Source organism: Oncorhynchus mykiss, chromosome 5, assembly GCF_057628025.1.
Source record: "Oncorhynchus mykiss isolate SJ-2025 chromosome 5, ASM5762802v1, whole genome shotgun sequence".
In the NCBI taxonomy this organism is placed as follows: Eukaryota; Metazoa; Chordata; class Actinopteri; order Salmoniformes; family Salmonidae; genus Oncorhynchus; species Oncorhynchus mykiss.
Genome location: NC_143026.1, coordinates 38,445,839 through 38,467,776, shown reverse-complemented (window position 1 = coordinate 38,467,776; position 21,938 = coordinate 38,445,839). Strand labels below are relative to the sequence as shown.

The window sequence follows — 21,938 nt, the reverse complement described above, 5'->3', positions numbered from 1 at the left end:
CATTCAGGCCAAAGTTCAGTCTTGGTTTCATCAGACCAGAGAATATTTTTCTCATGGTCTGAGAGTCCTTAGGTGCGCCTTTTTGAAAACTGGGCTGTCATGGGTGGGCTGTCATGGGCCTTTTACTGAGGAGTAGTCTGTCTGGCCACTCTACCATAAAAGGCCCGATTGGTGGAGTGCTGCAGATGGATGTCCTTCTGGAAGGTTCTCCCATCAACACAGAGGAACTCTGGCGCTCAATCAGAGTGACAAATTGGGTTCTTGGTCAACTCCCTGACCAAGGGCCTTCTTCCCCGATTGCTCAGTTTGGCCGCGAGGCCAGCTCTAGGAAGAGTCTTGGTGGTTCCAAACTTCGTCCATTTAAGAATGATGGCCACTGAGCTCTTGGGGACCTTCAATGTTGCACAACATTTTTGGTACCCTTGCACCTTTTATTATTTATTTATTCTATTTAACTAGGCAAGTCAGTTAAGAACAAATTCTTATTTTCAATGACGGCCTAGGAACAGTGGGTTAACTGCCTTGTTCAGGGCCAGAACAACAGATTTTTACCATGTCAGCTCGGGGATTCGTGTGTAGATTGATGAGGAACATTTTCTATTTTATCCATTTTAGAATAAGGCTGTAACGTAACAAAATGTGGAAAAAGTTAAGGTATCTGAATACTTTCCGAATGGACTGTATATAGTGTACAAATGGGGATATGTGGGAGGAGAATGGGGACATTACTGTAGTATTTACTACAGTGTTTGTTTTGCGGATAATACTGTAGTATTTAGTATAGTATTTTTCAACAAGTACTACACATGATTGAGAGACACTACAGTGCGTAGTATAGTATTCTACAATTTACTAAAGAATTCTATAGTAATTTGTTGTATTTTTTTTGTGTGGGCAAAGACAGTGCGACCATTTGACTCGCCATATGCGCCTAAATAGTTTGCTGTGAGACCTGGAGTTTTAATTTAGGTGCACCAGTGCGAACACAAAAAAATCCTCTAGATGATAATTGTTGCAATGATTACTTCACTGTACCGCAGCCCGAGTGCCATGGAGAATGCACTGAGTGCAGATACATGACCATCATGCTTGCACCATCGCTAAAGAAAACGGCTTGTTATCTTAAATATGTGTCATTGTGCTTCTAAATATTTCAACATAGGGGCACACGTGCTCCTTGTAAAAAAAAGGTCAGTATAGAGCCCTGAAAGAGCTAGTACATTAAAGCATCAAAAGCAGCACATCAAAAGCAGCTTCAGAACAATAGAGGGAGAGAGAGAGAGAGAGAGAGACTATTAAATCTGGGTGGTAACACTGGTCTGTTGTCAGTAAGACAGACGAACGGCACCAGGCGGTACGGCTGGCCCTCCTCTGGTCTTCAGAAATAGAAGCCCTGGGTCCTGGTTTATCTGGCCCATTGTCAGACAGAGGCACACACACAGCAGCCAAGACATCCAGGCTCCCCACTGGGACCACTGAACGGGAGTGCAGGAGTGGGGAGGAGAGAGACAACATTTCCAATTTAGTCATTCAGCAGGCGCTCATATCCAGGGCGACTTACAGTAGTGAGCGCATACATTTTCATACAACCCCTTCAGAATCACTGGGCCTTTAGATAACTGCCTGAGGTGAAAACCCAGGCTACAGCCCAGCTCCCTGTGCTGTGAGGTCTACTGGGTGTACCTCCCACACTGATCATCATTACCCAATGACGACGCATGAACTGTTTCTTACTGTCAGCAGCACTTCATTGAGACTAACACTTCACCGTACGCCTCATTCAGTCCCTTCCAGTTCTAACTTCAGTTACTCATAGTGAACCTCACCTAGCTCACAAGAGGCAGTCATAAAAAGTCCCAAACATCCCCTTTCACAACATCCGCCCGACAATCATCCGTTCCCCGAGGCCTTAGAGTGAGACGTGTGATTGAGGGAGACCGAGGGGAGGGATGGAGGGCAGGAGAGGGAGAGAAACTTTGAAAGAAGAGGGACCTCCTGAAAGCAGGCCACTGGACATTCCCTTCCTCTCCTGGTCCCGGTGGCCCAGGGAGTTGTAGTGACCCGCTTCGGACCCTCCCGCTGGGGACCCTTCACATCTACAGCTGGCCGCGGCTGCAAACGGCTCTCTGTCCACTGCTCTGATCTGCGCTACTCCCAGAACTGGGCTGGCAACCCCCAGTGCTAACGTGTCACATGAGGATTCCCAGGACCCAAAGTAAAGCTAAATAAAGCAGCTAGCCCCAGCGCCACATCTGGGAGGGAGAAGAGATGGTCAGAGGTGAACACTGGTCCCAGCCCCTACCCTCCTCAGCCTTGTTTTCAGTCCTGATCATGGTGTTGGGTTTCTGCTCCGCTGCCTGTCACACTCACTTAGAATCATCACTGGGGTTCTCTCCCTCTCGCTCTCTCACACATATACACACATACATAAACATGTTCAGAGAAACACACACGGACCCCACCCCTAAACATAGAAACACTACAGCCCCTGTGATAAGCTCTATGGGGAAACCAATTGGCTAGAGGAACACATAACAAACAGAGGGCTTGTGAAAGTGTATTAGGTTACATGGATAATTCTGTATTGTATTACCATTGTATTCTGAAAACAGAGATTTTCCCCAATGAAAGCTCCAGGAGGTGACTCCACACTGTGAGAGAGGTGAGGACAGACCAAGGGTCCCAGAGGCGTAGCTTAGCCTAGAGGACTCCCTGCTGGTGACAAGTGAGATGATGGTAAACTAAACCCAGCAAAAAAGAAACGTCCCTTTTTCAGGACCCTGTCTTTCAAAGATAATTTGTAAAAATACAAATAACTTCACAGATCTTCATTGTAAAGAGCTGTTTCCCATGCTTGTTCAATGAACCATAAACAATTCATGAACATGCACCTGTGGAATGGTCGTTTAGACACTAACAGCTTACAGACGGTTGGCAATTAAGGTCACAGATATGAAAACTTAGGACACTAAAGAGGCCTTTCTACTGACTGAAAAACACCAAAAGAAAGATACAGAGGATCCCTACTCATCTGCGTGAACGTGCCTTAGGCATGCTGCAAGGAGGCATAAGGACTGCAGATGTGGCCAGGGCAATAAATTGCAATGTCCATACTGTGAGGCGCATAAGACAGCGCTACAGGGAGACAGGACAGACAGCTGATCGTCCTCGCAGTGGAAGACCACGTGTAACAACTCCTGCACAGGATTGGTACATCCGAACATCACATCTGCGGGACAGGTACAGGATGGCAATAACAACTGCCCGAGGTACACCTGGAATGCACAATCCCTCCATCAGTGCTCAGTCTGTCCGCAATAGGCTGAGAGAGGCTGGACTGAGGGCTTGTAGGCCTGTTGTAAGGCAGGTCCTCACCAGACATCACCGGCAACAATGTTGCCTATGTGCACAAAGCCACCGTCGCTGGACCAGACAGGACTGGCAAAAAGTGCTCTTCTCTGACGAGTCGCGCTTTTGTCTCACCAGGGGTGATGGTCAGATTCGCGTTTATCGTCGAAGTAATGAGCGTTACACCGAGGACTGTACTCTGGAGCGGGATCGATTTGGAGGTGGAGGATCCGTCATGGTCTGGGGCGGTGTGTCACAGCATCATCGGACTGAGCTTGTTGTCATTGCAGGCAATCTCAATGCTGTGCGTTACAGGGAAGACATCCTCCTCCCCCATGTGGTACCCTTCCTGCAGGCTCATCCTGACATGACCCTCCAGCATGACAATGCCACCAGCCATACTGCTCGTTCTGTGCGTGCTTTCCTGCAAGACAGGAATGTCAGTGTTCTGCCATGGCCAGCGAAGAGCCCGGATCTCAATCCTATTGAGCACGTCCGGGACCTGTTGGTTCGGAGGGTGAGGGCTAGGGCCATTACCCCCAGAAATGTCTGGAAACTTGACTTGGTGGAAGAGTGGGGTAACATCTCACAGCAAGAACAGGCAAATCTGGTGAAGTCCATGAGGAGGAGATGCACTGCAGTACTTAATGCAGCTGGTAGCCACACCAGATACTGACTGTTACTTTTGATTTTGACCCCCCCTTTGTTCAGGGACATATTATTCAATTTGTTAGTCACACGTCTGTGGAACTTGTTCAGTTTGTCTGTCAGTTGTTGAATCTTCTGTTCATACAAATATTTACACATGTGAAGTTTGCTGAAAATAAACACAGTTGACAGTGAGAGGACATTTCTTTTTTTGCTGAGTTTATATTGTCAGCAATGATAAACCAGCATTTTTGGAAGCTCAAACTAATACTGCCTAGTAACTGTTGAATTGGAAATAGACTTCAGAGAGGGCCATATTGATGCCCAGGTGATCTCAATGAAAATGAGTCTTAAAGGGATATGTTAATTTGCAATCCTCCAGCTGATCCTGGATAAGCCACTGTACCCCAGCTCAAACAAAGACTCTAGTGATCATACACCGGCATTGCTGTCCTTACATTTCGGTGAGACTATCCGACTAGTTTATTCCCTGTAAGAATCGTTTAGGGTCTTCTTCTCTGGTGGGGGTCCTGATCCACATAATCCTGCTGTTAGGAAGATTAGTGACCAAGTAGTCATGAGTTGCACGGTGCCATTCTGAGAAAGCAGTGAGACATGGCAGTGCACCCTTATTCAGCTCATTACTGCCTTTTTCAAACCAATCAAGCCACTCATCCCAGCTCTGATAGAGCCCTCCAGCTGTAGGAGACAGCCTAGTGCCGTGTTCATTTAAATCAAATACAATTTTCGGGTAACGGCCTAGTGCAGCTGTTATTGCGGGGATAGCGAAATGCTTTGAAAGTTCCTAGCTCCAGCAGTAAAAAAAAAAAAAGCATTTAACCAGGAAGGCTAGTTGAGAACAAGTTCTCATTTACAATTGCGACCTGGCCAAGATAAGGCAAAGCAGTGCAACAAAAACAATAACACAGAGTTACACATGGAATAAACAAACATACAGTCAATAATACAATAGAAAAAGTATATATACAGTATGTGCAAATGAGGTAGGATAAGAGAGGTAAGGCAATAGGCCATAGCGGCGAAATAATTACAATATAGCAATTAAACACTGGAGTGATAGATGTGCAGAAGATGAGTGTGCAAGTAAGAGATACTGTGATGCAAAGGAGCAAAATAAATTAAATAACAGTATGGGGATGAGGTTGTTGGATGGGCTATTTACAGATGGGCTATGTACAGGTGCAGTGATCCGTGAGCTGCTCTGACAGCTGGTGCTTAAAGTTAGTGGAGGGAGATTTGAGCCTCCAGCTTCAGTGATTTTTGCAATTAGTTCCAGTCATTGGCAGCAGAGAACTGGAAGGAAAGGCGGCCAAAGGAGGAATTGGCTTTGGGGGTGACCAGTGAAATATACCTGCTGGAGCGTGCACTACGAATGGGTGCTGCTATGGTGATCAGTGAGCTGAGATAGGGCGGGGCTTAACCTAGCAAAGGCTTATAGATGACCTGGAGCCAGTGGGTTTGGCGACAAATATTATCCGAGGGCCAGCCAACGAGAGCATACAGGTCGCAGTGGTGGGTAGTATATGGGGCTTTGATGACAAAACTGATGGCACTGTGATAGACTGCATCCAATTTGCTGAGTAGAGTGTTGTAGGATATTTTGTAAATGACATCGCAGAAGTCAAGGATCGGTAGGATATTCCGTTTTACGAGGGTATGTTTGGCAGCATGAGTGAAGGATGCTTTGTTGCGAAATAGGAAGACAATTCTAGATTTAATTTTGGATTGGAGATGCTTAATGTGAGTCTGGAAGGAGAGTTTACAGTCTAACCAGACACCTAGATATTTGTAGTTGTCAGAAGCATCTAGAGTAGTGATGCTGGACGGGCGGGCAGGTGCGGGCAGCGATTGGTTGAAGAGCATGCATTTAGTTTTACTTGCATTTAAGAGCAGTTGGAGGCCATGGAAGGAGAGTTGTATGGCATTGAAGCTCGTCTGGAGGTTAGTTAACACAGTGTCCAAAGAAGGACCAGAAGTATACAGAATGGTGTCATCTGCGTAGAGGTGGATCAGAGAATCACCAGCAGCAAGAGCGACATCATTGATGTATACAGAGAAGAGAGTTGGCCCGAGCCTCTTATTACCAGTGCAGTAATAACTAACAATACCAAACAATACATGCAACCCCAAAAATGTAAATAAAGGAATTAAGAAATACTGAAATAGAATGAGCGATGTCAGAGTACGGAATATAAATATATACTGCATGTATATTATGGTGTGTATTGACATTTTGGACAGTATATGAATAGAAAAGGTGTGTACAGCAGTAGATATATACGATGAGCCTTGACTAGAATACAGTTATACATATGAAGTGGGTAAAACAGTATGCAAACATTATTAAAGTGACCAGTTTTCAATGACAATGTACATAGGGCAGGGTTGAGTACTGGGTGTTAGCCAGCTTGCAATGGTGTAAAGTACTTAAGTAAAAATACTTTAAAGTACTACTTAAGTAGTTTTGGGGGTGTATATGTACTTTACTATTTATATTTTTGGCAACTTTTACTTCACTATATTCCTAAAGAAAAGAATGTACTTTTTACTCCATACATTTTCCCTGACACCCAAAAGTACTCGTTACATTTTGACAAGAAAATGGTCCAATTCACACACTTATCAAGAGAACATCCCTGGTCATTCCTACTGCCTCTGATCTGGCGGACTCACTAAACACAAATCCTTCATATGTAAATGATGTCTGAGTGTTGGAGTATGCCCCTGGCTATCTAACAATTTTAAAAAAACATTTAAAATATAAATTGGTGCAGTCTGGTTTACTTAATATAAGGAATTAGATTTTTTTTTATACTTCTGATACTTAAAGTACATTTTAGCAATTCCATTTACTTTTGATACTTAAGTATATTTAAAACCAACTTTTACTCAAGTGACTTTTACTTGAGTCATTTTCTATTAAGGTACAGTGGGGCAAAAAAGTATTTAGTCAGCCACCAATTGTGCAAGTTCTCCCACTTAAAAAGATGAGAGAGGCCTGTAATTTTCATCATAGGTACACTTCAACTATGACAGACAAAATTAGAAAAGAAATCCAGAAAATCACATTGTAGGATTTTTAATTAATTTATTTGCAAATTATGGTGGAAAATAAGTATTTAGTCACCTACAAACAAGCAAGATTTCTGGCTCTCACAGACCTGTAACTTCTTCTTTAAGAGGCTCCTCTGTCCTCCACTCGTTACCTGTATTAATGGCACCTGTTTGAACTTGTTATCAGTATAAAAGACACCTGTCCACAACCTCAAACAGTCACACTCCAAACTCCACTATGGCCAAGACCAAAGAGCTGTCAAAGGACACCAGAAACAAAATTGTAGACCTGCACCAGGCTGTGAAGACTGAATCTGCAATAGGTAAGCAGCTTGGTTTGAAGAAATCAACTGTGGGAGCAATTATTAGGAAATGGAAGACATACAAGACCACCGATAATCTCCCTCGATCTGGGGCTCCTCGCAAGATCTCACCCCGTGGGGTCAAAATGATCACAAGAAAGGTGAGCAAAAATCCCAGAACCACACGGGGGTACCTAGTGAATGACCTGCAGAGAGCTGGGACCAAATTAACAAAGCCATCAGTAACACACTACGCCGCCAGGGACTCAAATCCTGCAATGCCAGACGTGTCCCCCTGCTTAAGCCAGTACATGTCCAGGCCCGTCTGAAGTTTGCTAGAGAGCATTTGCATGATCCAGAAGAAGATTGGGAGAATGTCATATGGTCAGATGAAACCAAAATATAACTTTTTGGTAAAAACTCAGCTCTTCATGTTTGGAGGACAAAGAATGCTGAGTTGCATCCAAAGAACACCATACCTACTGTGAAGCATGGGGGTGGAAACATCATGCTTGGGGCTGTTTTTCTGCAAAGGGACCAGGACGACTGATCCGTGTAAAGGAAAGAATGAATGGGGCCATGTATCGTGAGATTTTGAGTGAAAACCTCCTTCCATCAGCAAGGGCATTGAAGATTAAATGTGGCTGGATCTTTCAGCATGACAATGATCCCAAACACACCGCCCGGGCAACGAAGAAGTGGCTTCGTAAGAAGCATTTCAAGGTCCTGGAGTGGCCTAGCCAGTTTCCAGATCTCAACCCCATAGAAAATCTTTGGAGGGAGTTGAAAGTCTGTGTTGCCCAGCAACAGCCCGAAAACATCACTGCTCTAGAGGAGATCTGCATGGAGGAATGGGCCAAAATATCAGCAACAGTGTGTGAAAACCTTGTGAAGACTTACAGAAAACGTTTGACCTCTATCATTGCCAACAAAGGGTATATAACAAAGTATTGAGATAAACTTTTGTTATTGACCAAATACTTATTTTCCACCATAATTTGCAAATGAATTCATAAAAAATCCTACAATGTGATTTTCTGGATTTTTTTCTTCTCATTTTGTCTGTCATAGTTGAAGTGTACCTATGATGAAAATTACAGGCCTCTCATCTTTTTAAGTGGGAGAACTTGCACAATTGGTGGCTGACTAAATACTTTTTTGCCCCACTGTATCTTTACTCAAGTATGACAAATGAGTACTTTTCCACCACTACCAGCTTATAACAGTGCGTTTGTCTGTCCCTGTGAACCTCAGATTCACCGGCACAGAGAAACGCACACGCACATACAACTCACCCGTCGTTGGAGCAGGTCATAAACTCGTCCTTAATCTTGGGGTGCCAACAGCCGCTGTTCAGCATGGCAGTGTGACCCTGAAATAAAAAGACAGAAACGTAGTTAAATGGCTATAATTTGACCCAATCAGCACTGAGGAATCTGGATTTCAACAAGCAACGACCAAACATCTATTTTACGGAGTGGCACGTCGTGCATAGCAGCCTGATCTCACTGCTCCTAGTTAGCCCTTGGTCCTTCTCCAGAGAAAAGAGATGGACCTACAGGGAAGGAGAACCCCCCTGACACTGAGCCACTGACCCCTAAACACCAGAGCCAGCCAGGCCCAGTGGAGCTCCCTCTGCCTCAAAACTGAGAGCTCATAGGACTGTGACCTCCAGCAGGGTTCTGCTCTGGTAAAAAAAGCACTCACAGAAATAGCCATAACAAATAACATCTTCAAAGAGCGACTGCCCAGAGAGAGGCCCTCTTGCACCGAGAGGGCAGGGGATTTCTCCGACGTGCAGCCGAGAGTTCAGACATGACATATCTCAACCTGACAGAAAGGACAGGAGTTGAGCAAAATGACATCAGTGTGTGAATTTTGGAGAGGCCTGCCTGTTAGCCCTTTAACCATGGGACTGGACACGGCCCGGCTTCCACAGTAATATGTTCCCCTTTACCACGACTTATCAAACCGTCATTCTCTCTCATTTATAGCATTTAAATGCTATATCTCCCCATACTGTAAAATACAAGGACTACGTTGAATTTTCACAGATGGAGAACAAAAAAGTATTTCAACCTATACTTGTAATGCTTAGGGTACATTCCACAAATGGTGTTGTATGTTTAGCGCTTATATGGTTTTGTAAATGACTGAATTAATTCCACGTTCTGGCAAAAGGCATCAAAACAAACAGCTCCGGTCGTTCACAGTCTTTTAATTGGACTGGAGGAACTACCGTTGCTATGCACCTCTGATTCCCCTCCTCCCCAACAGAACAGGAGAGGACAGCCAACTGCCAATGCCTGATTAGAACCAGACTGACACACATGGGATAAACAAAACATATAGTCAATAATACAGTTGAAGAAAATCTATATACAGTGTGTGCAAATGAGGTAAGAAAGGGAGGTAAGGCAATGAATAGGCCATGGTGGTGAAGTAATTACAATATACCAAATAGACACTAGAGTGATTGATGTGCAGAAGATGAATGTGCAAGTAGAGATACAGGGGTGCAAAGGAGAAAGATAAATAAATAAATAACAGTATGGGGATGAGGTAGTTGGACAAGCTATTTACAAATGGGCTATGTACAGGTGCAGTGATCTGTGAGCTGCTCTGACAGCTGGTGCTTAAAGCTAGTGAGGGAGGTAAGAGTCTCCAGCTTCAGTGATTTTTGCAATTCATTCCAGACATTGGCAGCAGAGAACTGGAAGGAAAGGCGGCCAAAGGAAGAATTGGCTTTGGGGGTGACTAGAGAGATATACCTGCTGGAGTGCGTGCTGCTATGTTGACCAGTGAGCTGAGATAAGGCGGGGCCTTACCTATCAGAGACTTGTAGATGACCTGAAGCCAGTGGGTTTGGCGATGAGTATGAAGCGAGGGCCAGCCAACGAGAGCGCACAGGTCGCAGTGGTGGGTAGTATATGGGGCTTTGGTGACAAAACGGATGGAAGTGTGATAGACCGCATCCAATTTGTTGACTTGCTCTAGCGACTCCTGTGGCGGGGCGGGCCGGGCACATGCATGCTGACACGGTCGACAGGTGTACGGCGTTTCCTCCGACACATTTGTGCGGCTGGCTTCCGGGTTAAGCGAGCAGTGTGTCAAGCAGCAGTGCAGCATGGCGGGTCGTGTTTTGGGGGACGCATGACACTCAACCTTTGCCTCTCCCGAGTCCGTATGGGAGTTGCAGCGATGAGACTGTAACTACCAACTGGACACCACAAAATTGGAGTGAAACACACATTTATTTTTTTTATTTATTTTTATCATGGCTCTCTTGTCCCTCTGCAGCAGACATGATGAGCAGTATGTTTAGAACATCGAATTGCCATAAAATCACAGTATCGAATCGCAATACATATAGAATCGTGAAAATTGCAATGCATATCATATCGCTAACCAAAGTATCATGATAATTCCCAGCCCTCTCTCACACACTGTGTGTGTGTGTGTGTGTGTGTGTGTGTGTGTGTGTGTGTGTGAGTGAGTGAGTGAGTGAGTGAGTGAGTGAGAGAGAGAGTGAGTGAGTGAGTGTGTGAGAGAGCATATGGGTGGGTGCTGTGCAAGAGACAGAGAGCAGAAGAGAGTGAGGGAGAAAGAGAGAGACTAGTGTGTGTGTGTGTGTGTGTGTGTGTGTGTGTGAGTGAGTGAGTGAGTGAGTGAGTGAGTGACTGAGTGACTGAGTGAGCGACTGAGTGACTGAGTGACTGAGTGAGTGAGTGAGTGAGTGAGTGAGTGAGTGAGTGAGTGAGAGAGAGTGAGTGAGTGTGTGAGAGGGCATATGGGTGGGTGCTGTGCAAGAGACAAAGAGCAGAAGAGAGTGAGGGAGAAAGAGAGAGACTAGTGTGTGTGTGTGTGTGTGTGTGTGTGTGTGTGTGTGTGTGTGTGGTGGTGATGTAGGGATGTGAGATAATTAGTTTTGGACTACATTTGCTGGGTCACCTTCAGCAGAGCTGCAGAGCTTCACTACCCAAAACCCTGCTGCCAGCAACAGCCCCAATGGAGCATTGGATCCACAGGAATGTAGAGAGACAGAGCAACACCCTACAATAGTTATCCTACTGGGGAAGTCATCTCTATCACATCATTCTCACAGGTGTCTCAGCCACCATGCAGAACATGCTCTGCGAATGGACAATCAGCAACGGCCTTTTCGACAGCAAAAACTGTTCACCCAAGACGCATTGAACGAACGCGACCTTGGTCAGTGGTCGGTCACCACGGCATGATCTAGTTGTGAATGTCATCGTGACCCTCTCCTACTCCACTCTGACTGTTCCCAGCTGGAAGTACAGTACACATCATTACTCCCATACACAAACTAACCTGCAGCTGCAGAACATACAGTGCAGGGGTCATCCCTGACACAAAGCTAAGGCCCAGGCCCGAATGCTTGTTTGAGTGGCCACCGACAGGGGGGCTGGAAGGCCATAGTGTCCGATGGCTATATCTCTTCCCTTCTCAGTAACAGAGGAAGCACATATCAGAGAGTAGGTGGTGGATGAGTGTGTACCTTGGTGTTAGCCATGTCCACGATGTACTGGTCTCCCTTGGGACACTCCATGACCGGGAACCCGTCGCGGTCCAACACCTTGGCCTGGGCATTCCCAGAGACCACCAGGATGACGTCACCAGTGATGCTGTATTGCAGGGACCTGATCTGGTGGCTGAGAGGGGACACAATGGGAGAGGATGAGAAAGGCAAAGCTTTTTTACTTATCATTCCCATGGATGCGTGCGGTAAGTGTCTTTGTGGGAGTTTCTGTTGAATTGGTGAGAGACATCTGCTAGGTCTGAAAGTGTACGGCATCAGAGCTACAGCGATGTCATATAACAGCTTTAAATCCCGAAGCAGTGTTAGACTAAAACCTGTTACCATAAGAACCGTGACAACAGACATCACAGAGAGTTAGCGGAAACAGTTGATTTGGACCAGACAGAACAACAGTGGATATGTCTAGGTCTGGGCCTCTCTCTGTCTTGTCCCTCAGACACAATGAACAGTCTGTTAGACTGGGACAGAAGAATGTAACACACACCGAAGCTAACCTTGGCTGCACTACACATAGTTGGGTTGCTTCTTTACAGCAAGAAAAGGAGTGGAGATTTTCAAATATGAGCCCAAAGATTGGGATTTAGCTACACCAGCAACCCATTCACAATACCAATCTATGCGCTGAACTGTTACCTCCTACTCCATGCACACCACACGTGTCACGCAAACACACACATAACCACTCTCCCAAAGTGCAGATAGCAATTCAGGTCAATATCAAACTGCATTAACCCAGCAGGGGGTAGAGGGGCCAGCCAGGTTTCGTGCGGGGAGCCGAACGCTTAGGGAGTGGGACCATAGTGAAATAAAACTGGGTTAACATCTCTGTTCCTACCTCCAGGGTCTGGAGCACAGACAGCCATCACTACATTTCCTTCAGAGGAAGAGTCAACAACACTGAAAGAATCAAGGTTCCTCATTAAGTGGAAATAACCCCTCGTTTTTAACTCTAGCGATGGAGAAACAGTGGGCTTCACACGGCTCTCCAAATACGGCCTAGTGTGTCAGTGACCGCAGAGACTATTGGACGGCTCTGTAATCAGGCTAAATGTGGCGTGGAGTTCGGCTAATAAGATTCAGGGAAAGCCCGCTCCAGCTCAGCCCATTGGTTCTCAAAACCCCTGAGAGAATGTATTCGTTGATGGGTTCCACGAAACAAACATTAAATACACACAGTGATACACATGTACACAAACACAAGCTCTTCCTCTCATCTGCATCCGAGCATACAGTATTTAGGTTAGGTCCATTTAATTAAAGGGAGAAGATCCATTCCTCTGACATGAGGTAGTACAGTTAACATGAGGTGCGCTGAAGCAACACAACAACATGTTTGTGCATGTGTATGAGCATTTTGATAGCAGGGTTTCCTTAGCTGGTAATTGGCGTTTTTTGGCCAATAAAATTAATTAAAAGCCGATAAATTAAATAAAGCCATCTAAATTACATTCATATTCGTCTCCGTTTCAGCACCAGTTGGTAGACTTAAAAATACTCTGATCTTGTCGATTATTTAGGGTTGGGAAAGTATTTATGAACCATAAAAAGAGGCTTAGAGAGCCTTTACACACTAAATATATTGGTGAATAAAAAAATACAGTGGTTTGATTCATCCTGAAAGTTGCCATATATCAAGATCGATCGATGGGATATTGGAAGTGTTTCCGCTGCAGTCATTTAACTGTCGTGGCGCACTTTGAACACGCTAGAACAGGCCACAAATCAGACAACCCATAGTAGAATAGTTGATCTATTTACATAGTCGGCTTGTTCCTCTAATTGTGGGGAAAATAACCGTTTAAATGGCCTTTGTTAAAAAGGCGATTCCAGCTTTCCATTCCTACTTCATTTATTTGTCAACTCCTAAATATGCTCTAACTGCAGTGTCATGGTTAAGCACCATACACCTCTGCAAATCCCTGTGAGTGCATAGGGGAGAGTGGGGCTAACTAACAGGTCAATTGTAGAGTAACTTTGATTTAAAACGCCACCCTATGAAGTGGTTTCTTGGAGAAGTACAAACAGGGAACGTGTTGCCCCGGGTGGAGGTTTACCCCAAGTCACCTAAACATATAGGCTTACATTATATTCACAGTGTTTATGCAAGATGTTTGGGACATAAAATTCATCAATAGGATGGTAACTAGTTAAAAGATGACATTTGGGATCTAACTAATGATTGGCCCAACAGGGTAAACCCAGACAGACAACCCCATGCTTCAGCCTATGCTGCATCAGTTGGGCTACAGGTGGTAATGCTTATTGCTAATAGCATACCTAATAATAAGGACCGAAATATGGTAAATTGCCACATTCAGCTCTTCGACCCATGGTAATGTTGGAAGATTAGTGTACACAGAAATATAATAGGGAGAATAGCGTACAATAGTAGGCAACATCCATGTCTACTGCCTGCACTAACCACGGAACTGTGTGATGACACGGCCAATTAATTATTGCACCATGCGTCGGGTTCAAACTGTTACGACTTGGTCTGCTCTCCGCTACATAACCATTTAATCACCCTACATGTTTTGTTACTAATGATCCTCAGCAACAACCACACGGCCGTGACGCCGTTTACAGAGGAAGCAAACGAAGGTAATCGAAACATGTCATTAAATGGAATGATGTAGGCTATAGCAACTGAATAGAACTAACAGTAAATTGGCAGTTGAATATATGTGGTTATTAGGCATATTGACAGTCGATACTGATAGAGGCTAATACTTAACATGATACAAATAGGAAACAGAGGACGTCTGGGTAGCCTATAATTAACAGTGGCCATCAGTGCAAGTTAAAATGCTGTACAATTTAAATGTAAAACTTTACTTTAAGTTGATTTGCTTCAGGTTGCTGCCATATGAGTGGTTTCACGTTTGTCTCCAGCGATTATAAGATAAAATAGATTTAAAAGTGTAATTTATATTTACAATTCCCTTATCCAAACAGATTACTCATTTATCAATAGCTCTTATCAAGTTATACATGTAAAAAACATTAGCCCGAGACTGCCACGCGCAGCTCCCCCGGGACTGTCCCGCAGAATAAATATCAGCCCACAGAGAAATGCACGAGATTGAACTGGTCGATCTCAAAGGTATTCCTGGTAGATTTGCAAACTTTTCTGTAAAAATAAAAAAATAAAATTATTTGTTTTCCCCGTCTTGGGCTGTTGGCCGTAAGTGTACCCGATTCAGCTGCCCTGCGCGCCGGGAAGGCAACTGTTGTCATTTTGAACCATTTCATGTGTCTGAAGGTACAAAGCTACAGCAAAGTTGATTCTGTGAGATTTCATAACATTTAAAACCATGACTAGAGAAGACTGTCAATGAATACAGCAAAGAGCTGTGTTTATGTTGAAGTTCTTACTCAGCACTGTCAACACTTTGTATCGCTGCAGCAGTAATGAATGAGTAGGAAAGTGTTTCTATAGGCTTGCGTTGTTAATATTAGAGGCTTGGGTCTTTTTTAATATCAGGGAATATTTCACTTCCTTTGTTCATTGGAGTAACAACATGAATTTGTGCATGAGGCAGAAATAATGTGGTGCGACTCGAGTTTTGCCACCAGTTGGAAGACGATGTCCCTTTTTGGTCAGTGTCAGTGGAGGAAAGGGAGAGCGGAGGGATGTTGAGAGACTGACCTTGAGTCTGCTGCTCTCTCCCTCTGCTGAGACTGACCATAAGATGCAGGCACCATCAGCCCGGTAAAATAAATAAATAAATAAATGCTAATTATTTAAATGTATGCTCACTCAGGTGTGCCTCACAGGTGAATGCTATGATCCCTTATTGATGTCACCTGTTAAATCCACTTCAATCAGCGTAGATGAATGGGCAGAGACAGGTTAAAGAAGGATTTTTAAGCCTCAAGACAATTGAGACATGGATTGTATATTTGTGCCAGTCAGAGGGTGAATGGGCAAGACAAAAGATTCAAGTGCCTTTGAACAGGGTATGGTAGTAGGTGCCAGTGTGTCAAGTACTGCAACGCTGCAGGGTTTTTTCACACTCAGCAGTTTCCCCTGTGCATCAAGAATGGTCCACCACCCAAATGACATCTAGCCAACTTGACACAACTGTGGGAAGCATTGGAATCAACATGGGCCAGCATACCTGTGGAATGCTTAATACCATGTAGAGTCCATGCCCCGATGATTTGAGGCTGTTCTGAGGGCAAAAGGGGGTGCAACTCAGTGTAAATTAAAGTGCATGGAGAATGGTGTTTATTTCTATCTACAAAAATTCAGTCCATGTTTTTTCCACTTGGAACCGGTAGGTTCACTAGGCTTTACTCATGGTTTCCTCGCGTGTAAAGGTGTTGGAATTAAGTCAAGGTCAGAATATGGCATATCTGTAGACACCACCACACCTTCATTTATTCCATCTCCACCCCAAACAAATAGCTGGTGAATAGCTTGCTATTCTCATACTTAAATTCAAGGTCAGAACAGAGAGAAAAGAGCATAGAAAGGGAATTATGTTCCATGTACGTTTGGTTAACTCGGGTCTGAATTCCCCCCACAGTGAAAAGCCTACAAGGGGATACGTTTTACTATTGTAGTGGACAAATATGAGAAGAACGTAGGCAACTGTGCAACTCGCTATTCAGGTAGGATGCTATTTTTTTAAAACGTATTTTTTATATGAAAAATGTAAACAAAATATCATTATTGTGTATCATTGTTATTATTGTAGGCCTATTTATTGGTCTAAACCAGCTCCTTAAGAATGCCGAATGTGTTTTGTTTCATTCTGTTGAGACATTTTGGTTGGCTAAGTGAAGTTTGATCGGTCTTTATAATTGTGTGCCGCATATTTAGTTTAAGGTTTAAGTAGGCTTGTTGTAAAATGAATATTGTTAGCCTATTGTTATCATTTGTTGGTTACGGTAGGCACCAGCCTTTCTTAGTAATTGCTGCAATTGCGACCAGAGTTACTCCTATTATCTACCAATATAATGCTTATCTTAATAAAGAAAAAATATTTGGATAACAAAATTCATGAATTAGCCTCCTTCTGTACACCTATATCTGTATAGCAGACGCAGTAGCCTATCTGGCAAGGATAAAGAAATGCATGTCGGTGTCGGGCATGCCGCCGGCACATCTATCTCTGGGGCTAGGCCTACGTTTCTCTTTCTTCATATATATTAATATCATACAGTGGATTCCTAAGCCTATAGGTGTATGCATGCAATGCCCTGATGCATTTATCACTAAAATCTCTGACAGCTGAACCGTGATGTGGACAACTATTGTTTAAGGAAAGTAAAAACCAATAAGACAACTGGCTGTAAAGTTTTGCATAGTGTTTTTGTCATTTGTTATAAGCTTCTTTTTTAAGGTAAAAATGGCTCATTTGGCCAATATCCCTCGTTTATTGATGGCTCTGGCTGCATGGGTGGACGGCCTAATGGGTTACGCTCCCAATGCACTCCGTTTGATAGGCATGCGTATGTTCTAGTCTAGGTGGTGGACACACCATTCGCAGGGCTGTATTGTTCTGAAGGAATTCAGAGCTGCATCCATCCCAGCAAAGTCCCAGAAGCGCACGTCAAAGTCGTATCCCCCGGTGACCAGACGGGCTCCAGAGGGGTCCAATGCCAAGGCCGACACCTGAGGAGGGAGGGAGCAAACAGAGGTTACTTTCACCTGCCAGGGACCTTAACCACTTAACTAACACCTAGTTGCTACTGGGTTAACAGCACACCACCTAACCAGCCAGCTTAGTGCACAATGGACACAATCTTGGCTGAGGGTCCCAGTAGTTTGTCTGGATGTGCATTGCCTAGCCTTAAAACGCTAGAACCGCCATAGGCCAACGGCCACTGACATTTGATTTAGTAAATTAAAGAAATCAATCCCCCAAAAAAGCTTTGTCCTGCTGCTTCCCTGACTTATTCTAAATGTTTGTATTTTACACAAGCTCATTTGTCAGAATTTTAAAACCACAGAGGAGGTACGTAGTGCCTTTTACTCCGTTTTTTTCACACCTATTCCTAACTTAACCCGCAAGACAATGTGCTGTAGGATGTTGGTACCCAGCCAGGCGCTACACAATTGAATTTAAATTAGGCCCAACTAAATGTTAAGGAGGGTGACGAGGTTGATTTAATTGTGAAAAAATAGTGTAATGCCTATTTATCAGCGTCGGAGCTCATGTTAATAATTTGACCGTGCGCCTTGTGAGTTGATACCATTCTCTTTGACATTTGACTCTGTAAAAAGAAGCTGTTACGGGACTGTTTTATTTACCTCAACTCTATTACTAATCAAATGTACTGTAAGGGAAATGAAAACATGCTGTGTTGCAGTAGGCCTTTAGAGTAAAGGATATGTTTTGTATTATTCTATCTAACTTCATGAGTGGGAAACAAACGACGCCAGTCAGCCTGCACAGCCGGCCATCGAAACTACACACTGTACCCAAATTTCACACATAAGAGTTCATCTATAGACAGGATTACATTTTTCAATATTCTGATGAGTGACAACATTAGGCCTATCAGTTGTCAAATTGAACATGAAGAGATGGGCGCATCTTGTAATTTACAGAGGCAGGGAAAGGATCATCACTTTATTGAATTGTCCTTCAGAGTCACATGCAGGTAAAACACTTTGATTTCTATATAGTATCTGAAAGAAGATATTCTGGCATTTATATTACACTTAACTTTGTCAAATAACTCTCATAATTCAAGAAGTACAGCTCTATTTCCAAGAATATCAGTGCTGTACATGTATTCATCACATGACCACACTCGCAGCAGCACTTCTCTGGCTACTGTGCAAAAACGAGTAACATAATAAACTTAAAAATCTAATATGCTGTTAATTTATGCAATTCATCCTTTACAATTGTTCATGCACTGACACTTTTGTTTAGGAATACAGCAAATAATTTAACCTGGCTGACTACTAGAAATACTAATTATACTATTTAATTATAATATTTTCATGAATTATACTATTTCATTATACTATACTAATTCATTATACTATTAATTAATTACTCTTTTACCAATCAAATCTACAAATAAAGTTGATCAAATGGATTTGTGTGTGTGTCTGTGTGTGTGCGCGTGTGATTGCGTGCGTGTGATTGTTTGTGTGTATGTGTGCATGTGTCCGTGTGACTGGTCTAAGTCTAAGATCATTGTAGAAATATACAAAACATATTCTTGAGTCAAAACAAATGACTAGTGTGTTTTTTTAGTGTTTTGATCTATTTCCACAAATAATTATTCATGAAATTAATCCTTTATAATATATATATATACAGTTGCAGTCGGAAGTTTACATACACCTTAGCCAAATACATTTCAACTCAGTTTTTCACAATTCCTGACATTAAATCCTAATAAAAATTCCCCGTTTTAGGAAAGTTAAGATTTTATTTTAAGAATGTGAAATGTCAGAATAATAGTATTGAGAGTGATTTCTTTCAGCATTTATTTCTTTCATCACATTCCCTGAGGGCTAAAAGTTTACATACACGCATTTGGTAGCACTGCCTTTGAATTGTTTAACTTGGGTCAAACGGTTCGGGTAGCCTTCCACAAGCTTCCCACAATAAGCTGGGTGTATTTTGGGCCATTCCTCCTGACAGAGCTGGTGTAACTGAGTCAGGTTTGTAGGCCTCTTTGCTCGCACACACTTTTCCAGTTCTGCACACATTGTCTATGGGATTGAGGTCAGGGCTTTGTGATGGCCACTCCAATATCTTGACTTTGTTGTCCTTAAGCCGTTTTGCCACAACTTTGGATGTATGCTTGGTGTCAATTGTCCATTTGGAAGACCCATTTGCGACCAAGATTTAACTTACTGACTGATGTCTTGAGATGTTGCTTCAATATACCCACCTAATTTTCCATCCTCATGATGCCATCTATTTTGTGAAGTGCACCAGTCCCTCCTGCAGCAAAGCACCCCCAACATGATGCTGTCACCCCCGTGATTCACTGTTGGGATGATTTTCTTCAGCTTGCACACCTCCCCCTTTTTCCTCCAAACACAACAATGGTCATTATGGCCAAACAGTTCTTCAAGGACATTTCTTCAAAAAGTATGATCTTTGTCCCCATGTGCAGTTGCAAACCGTAGTCTGGCTTTTTTATGGCAGTTTGGAGCAGTGGCTTCTTCTTTGCTGAGCAGCCTTTCAGGTTGTGTCGATATAGGACTCACAATGTCCTCTGTTGTTGCTCTGGGATTGATTTGCACTTTTTGCACCAAAGTACGTTCATCACAGAATGCGTCTCCATCCTGAGCGGTATGACGGCTGCGTGGTCCCATAGTGTTTATAATTGCGTACTATTGTTTGTACAGATGAGCGTGGTACCTTCAGGCATTTGGAAAATGCTCCCAAGGATGAACCAGACTTGTGGAGATCTACATTTTTTTTCCTGAGGTCTTGGCTGATTTCTTTTGATTTTCCCATGATGTCAAGCAAAGAGGCACTGAGTTTGAAGGTAGGCCTTGAAATACATCCACAGGTACACCTCCAATTGACTCAGATGATGTCAATTAGCCTATCAGAAGCTTCTAAAGCCATGACATAATTTTCTGGAATTTGCCAAACTGTTTAAAGGCACAGTCATCTTAGTGTATGTAAACATCTTACCCACTGGAATTGTGATACAGTGAATCATAGGTAAAATAATCTGACTGTAAACAATTGTTGGAAAAATTACTTGTGTCATGCACACAGTAGATGTCCTAACCGACTTGTCAAAACTATATAATAGTTTGTTAACAAGAAGTGTGTGGAGTGGTTGAAAAACTAGTTTTAATGACTCCAACCTAAGTGTATGTAAACTTCCGACTTCAACTGTATGTATGTATGTATGTACACACACATATCGGTCAAAAGTTTTAGAACATCTACTCATTCATGTGTTTTTCTTTATTTTTACTATTTTCTACATTGTAGAATAATAGTGAAGACATGAAAACTATGAAATAACACATATGGAATCATGTAGAAACCCAAAAAACTAACAAATCTAAATATTTTATATTTGACATTCTTCAAAGTAGCCACCCTTTGCCTTCATGACAGCTCTGTACACTCTTGGCATTCTCTCAAACAGCTTCATGAGGAATGCTTTTCCAACAGTCATGAAGGATTTCCTACATATGCTAAGCACTTGTTGGCTGTTTTTCTTTCACTCTGCGATCCAACTCACCCCAAACCATCTCAATTGGGTTGAGGTCGGGTGATTGTGGAGGCCAGGTCATCTGATGCAGCACTCCATCACTCTCCTTCTTGGTCAAATAGCCCTTACACAACCTGCAGGTGTGTTGGGTCATTGTCCTGTTGAAAAACAAATGATAATCCCACTAAGCGCAAACCAGATGGGATGGCATATCGCTGCAGAATTGTGTGGTTGCCATGCTGGTTAAGTGTGCCATGAATTCCACATAAATCTCTGACAGTGTCACCAGCAAAGCACCCGCACACCATCACACCTCCTCCATGCTTCACGGTGGGAAACACACGTGCGGAGATCATCTGTTTCCCTACGATAGGAGGTTGGAACCAAAATCTCAAATTTGGACTCATCAGACCAAAGGACAGATTTCCACCGGTCTAATGTCCATTGCTCGCATTTCTTGGTTCAAGCAAGTCTCTTCTTATTATTGGTGTCCTTTAGTTGTGGTTTCTTTGGAGCAATTCGACCATGAAGACCTGATTCACGCAGTCTCCTCTGAACAGTTGATGTTGAGATGTGTCTGTTAATTGAACTCTGTGAAGCATTTATTTGGGCTGCAATCTGAGGTGCAGTTAACTCTAACTTATCCTTCAGGTCTTAAAGTAATGATGGACTGTCGTTTCTCTTTGCTTATTTGAGCTGTTCTTGCCATAATATGGACTTGGTATTTTACCAAATAGGGCTTTCTCTGTATACCCCCCAATACATTGTCACAAGACAACTGATTGGCTCAAATTCATTAAGGAAAGAAATTCCACATATTAACTTTTAGCAAGGCACAG

At 43.2% G+C, this 21,938-nt stretch overlaps 1 protein-coding gene across 2 annotated transcripts in view; it reads right to left on the bottom strand.

The window, feature by feature from the left end:
- wdr70 (WD repeat domain 70) overlaps window positions 1–21,938 on the bottom strand; it is an 85,852-nt gene that overhangs the window by 59,171 nt on the left and 4,743 nt on the right. For both annotated transcript variants that reach the window (XM_021602756.3, XM_090234772.1), the window contains exons 7-9: window positions 17,427–17,560; window positions 11,896–12,049; window positions 8,669–8,745 (exon numbers count right to left, since the gene is read on the bottom strand). In XM_021602756.3, the coding sequence (XP_021458431.2) occupies window positions 8,669–8,745; window positions 11,896–12,049; window positions 17,427–17,560 (365 nt within the window). The remainder of the gene's footprint in view (window positions 1–8,668; window positions 8,746–11,895; window positions 12,050–17,426; window positions 17,561–21,938) is intronic.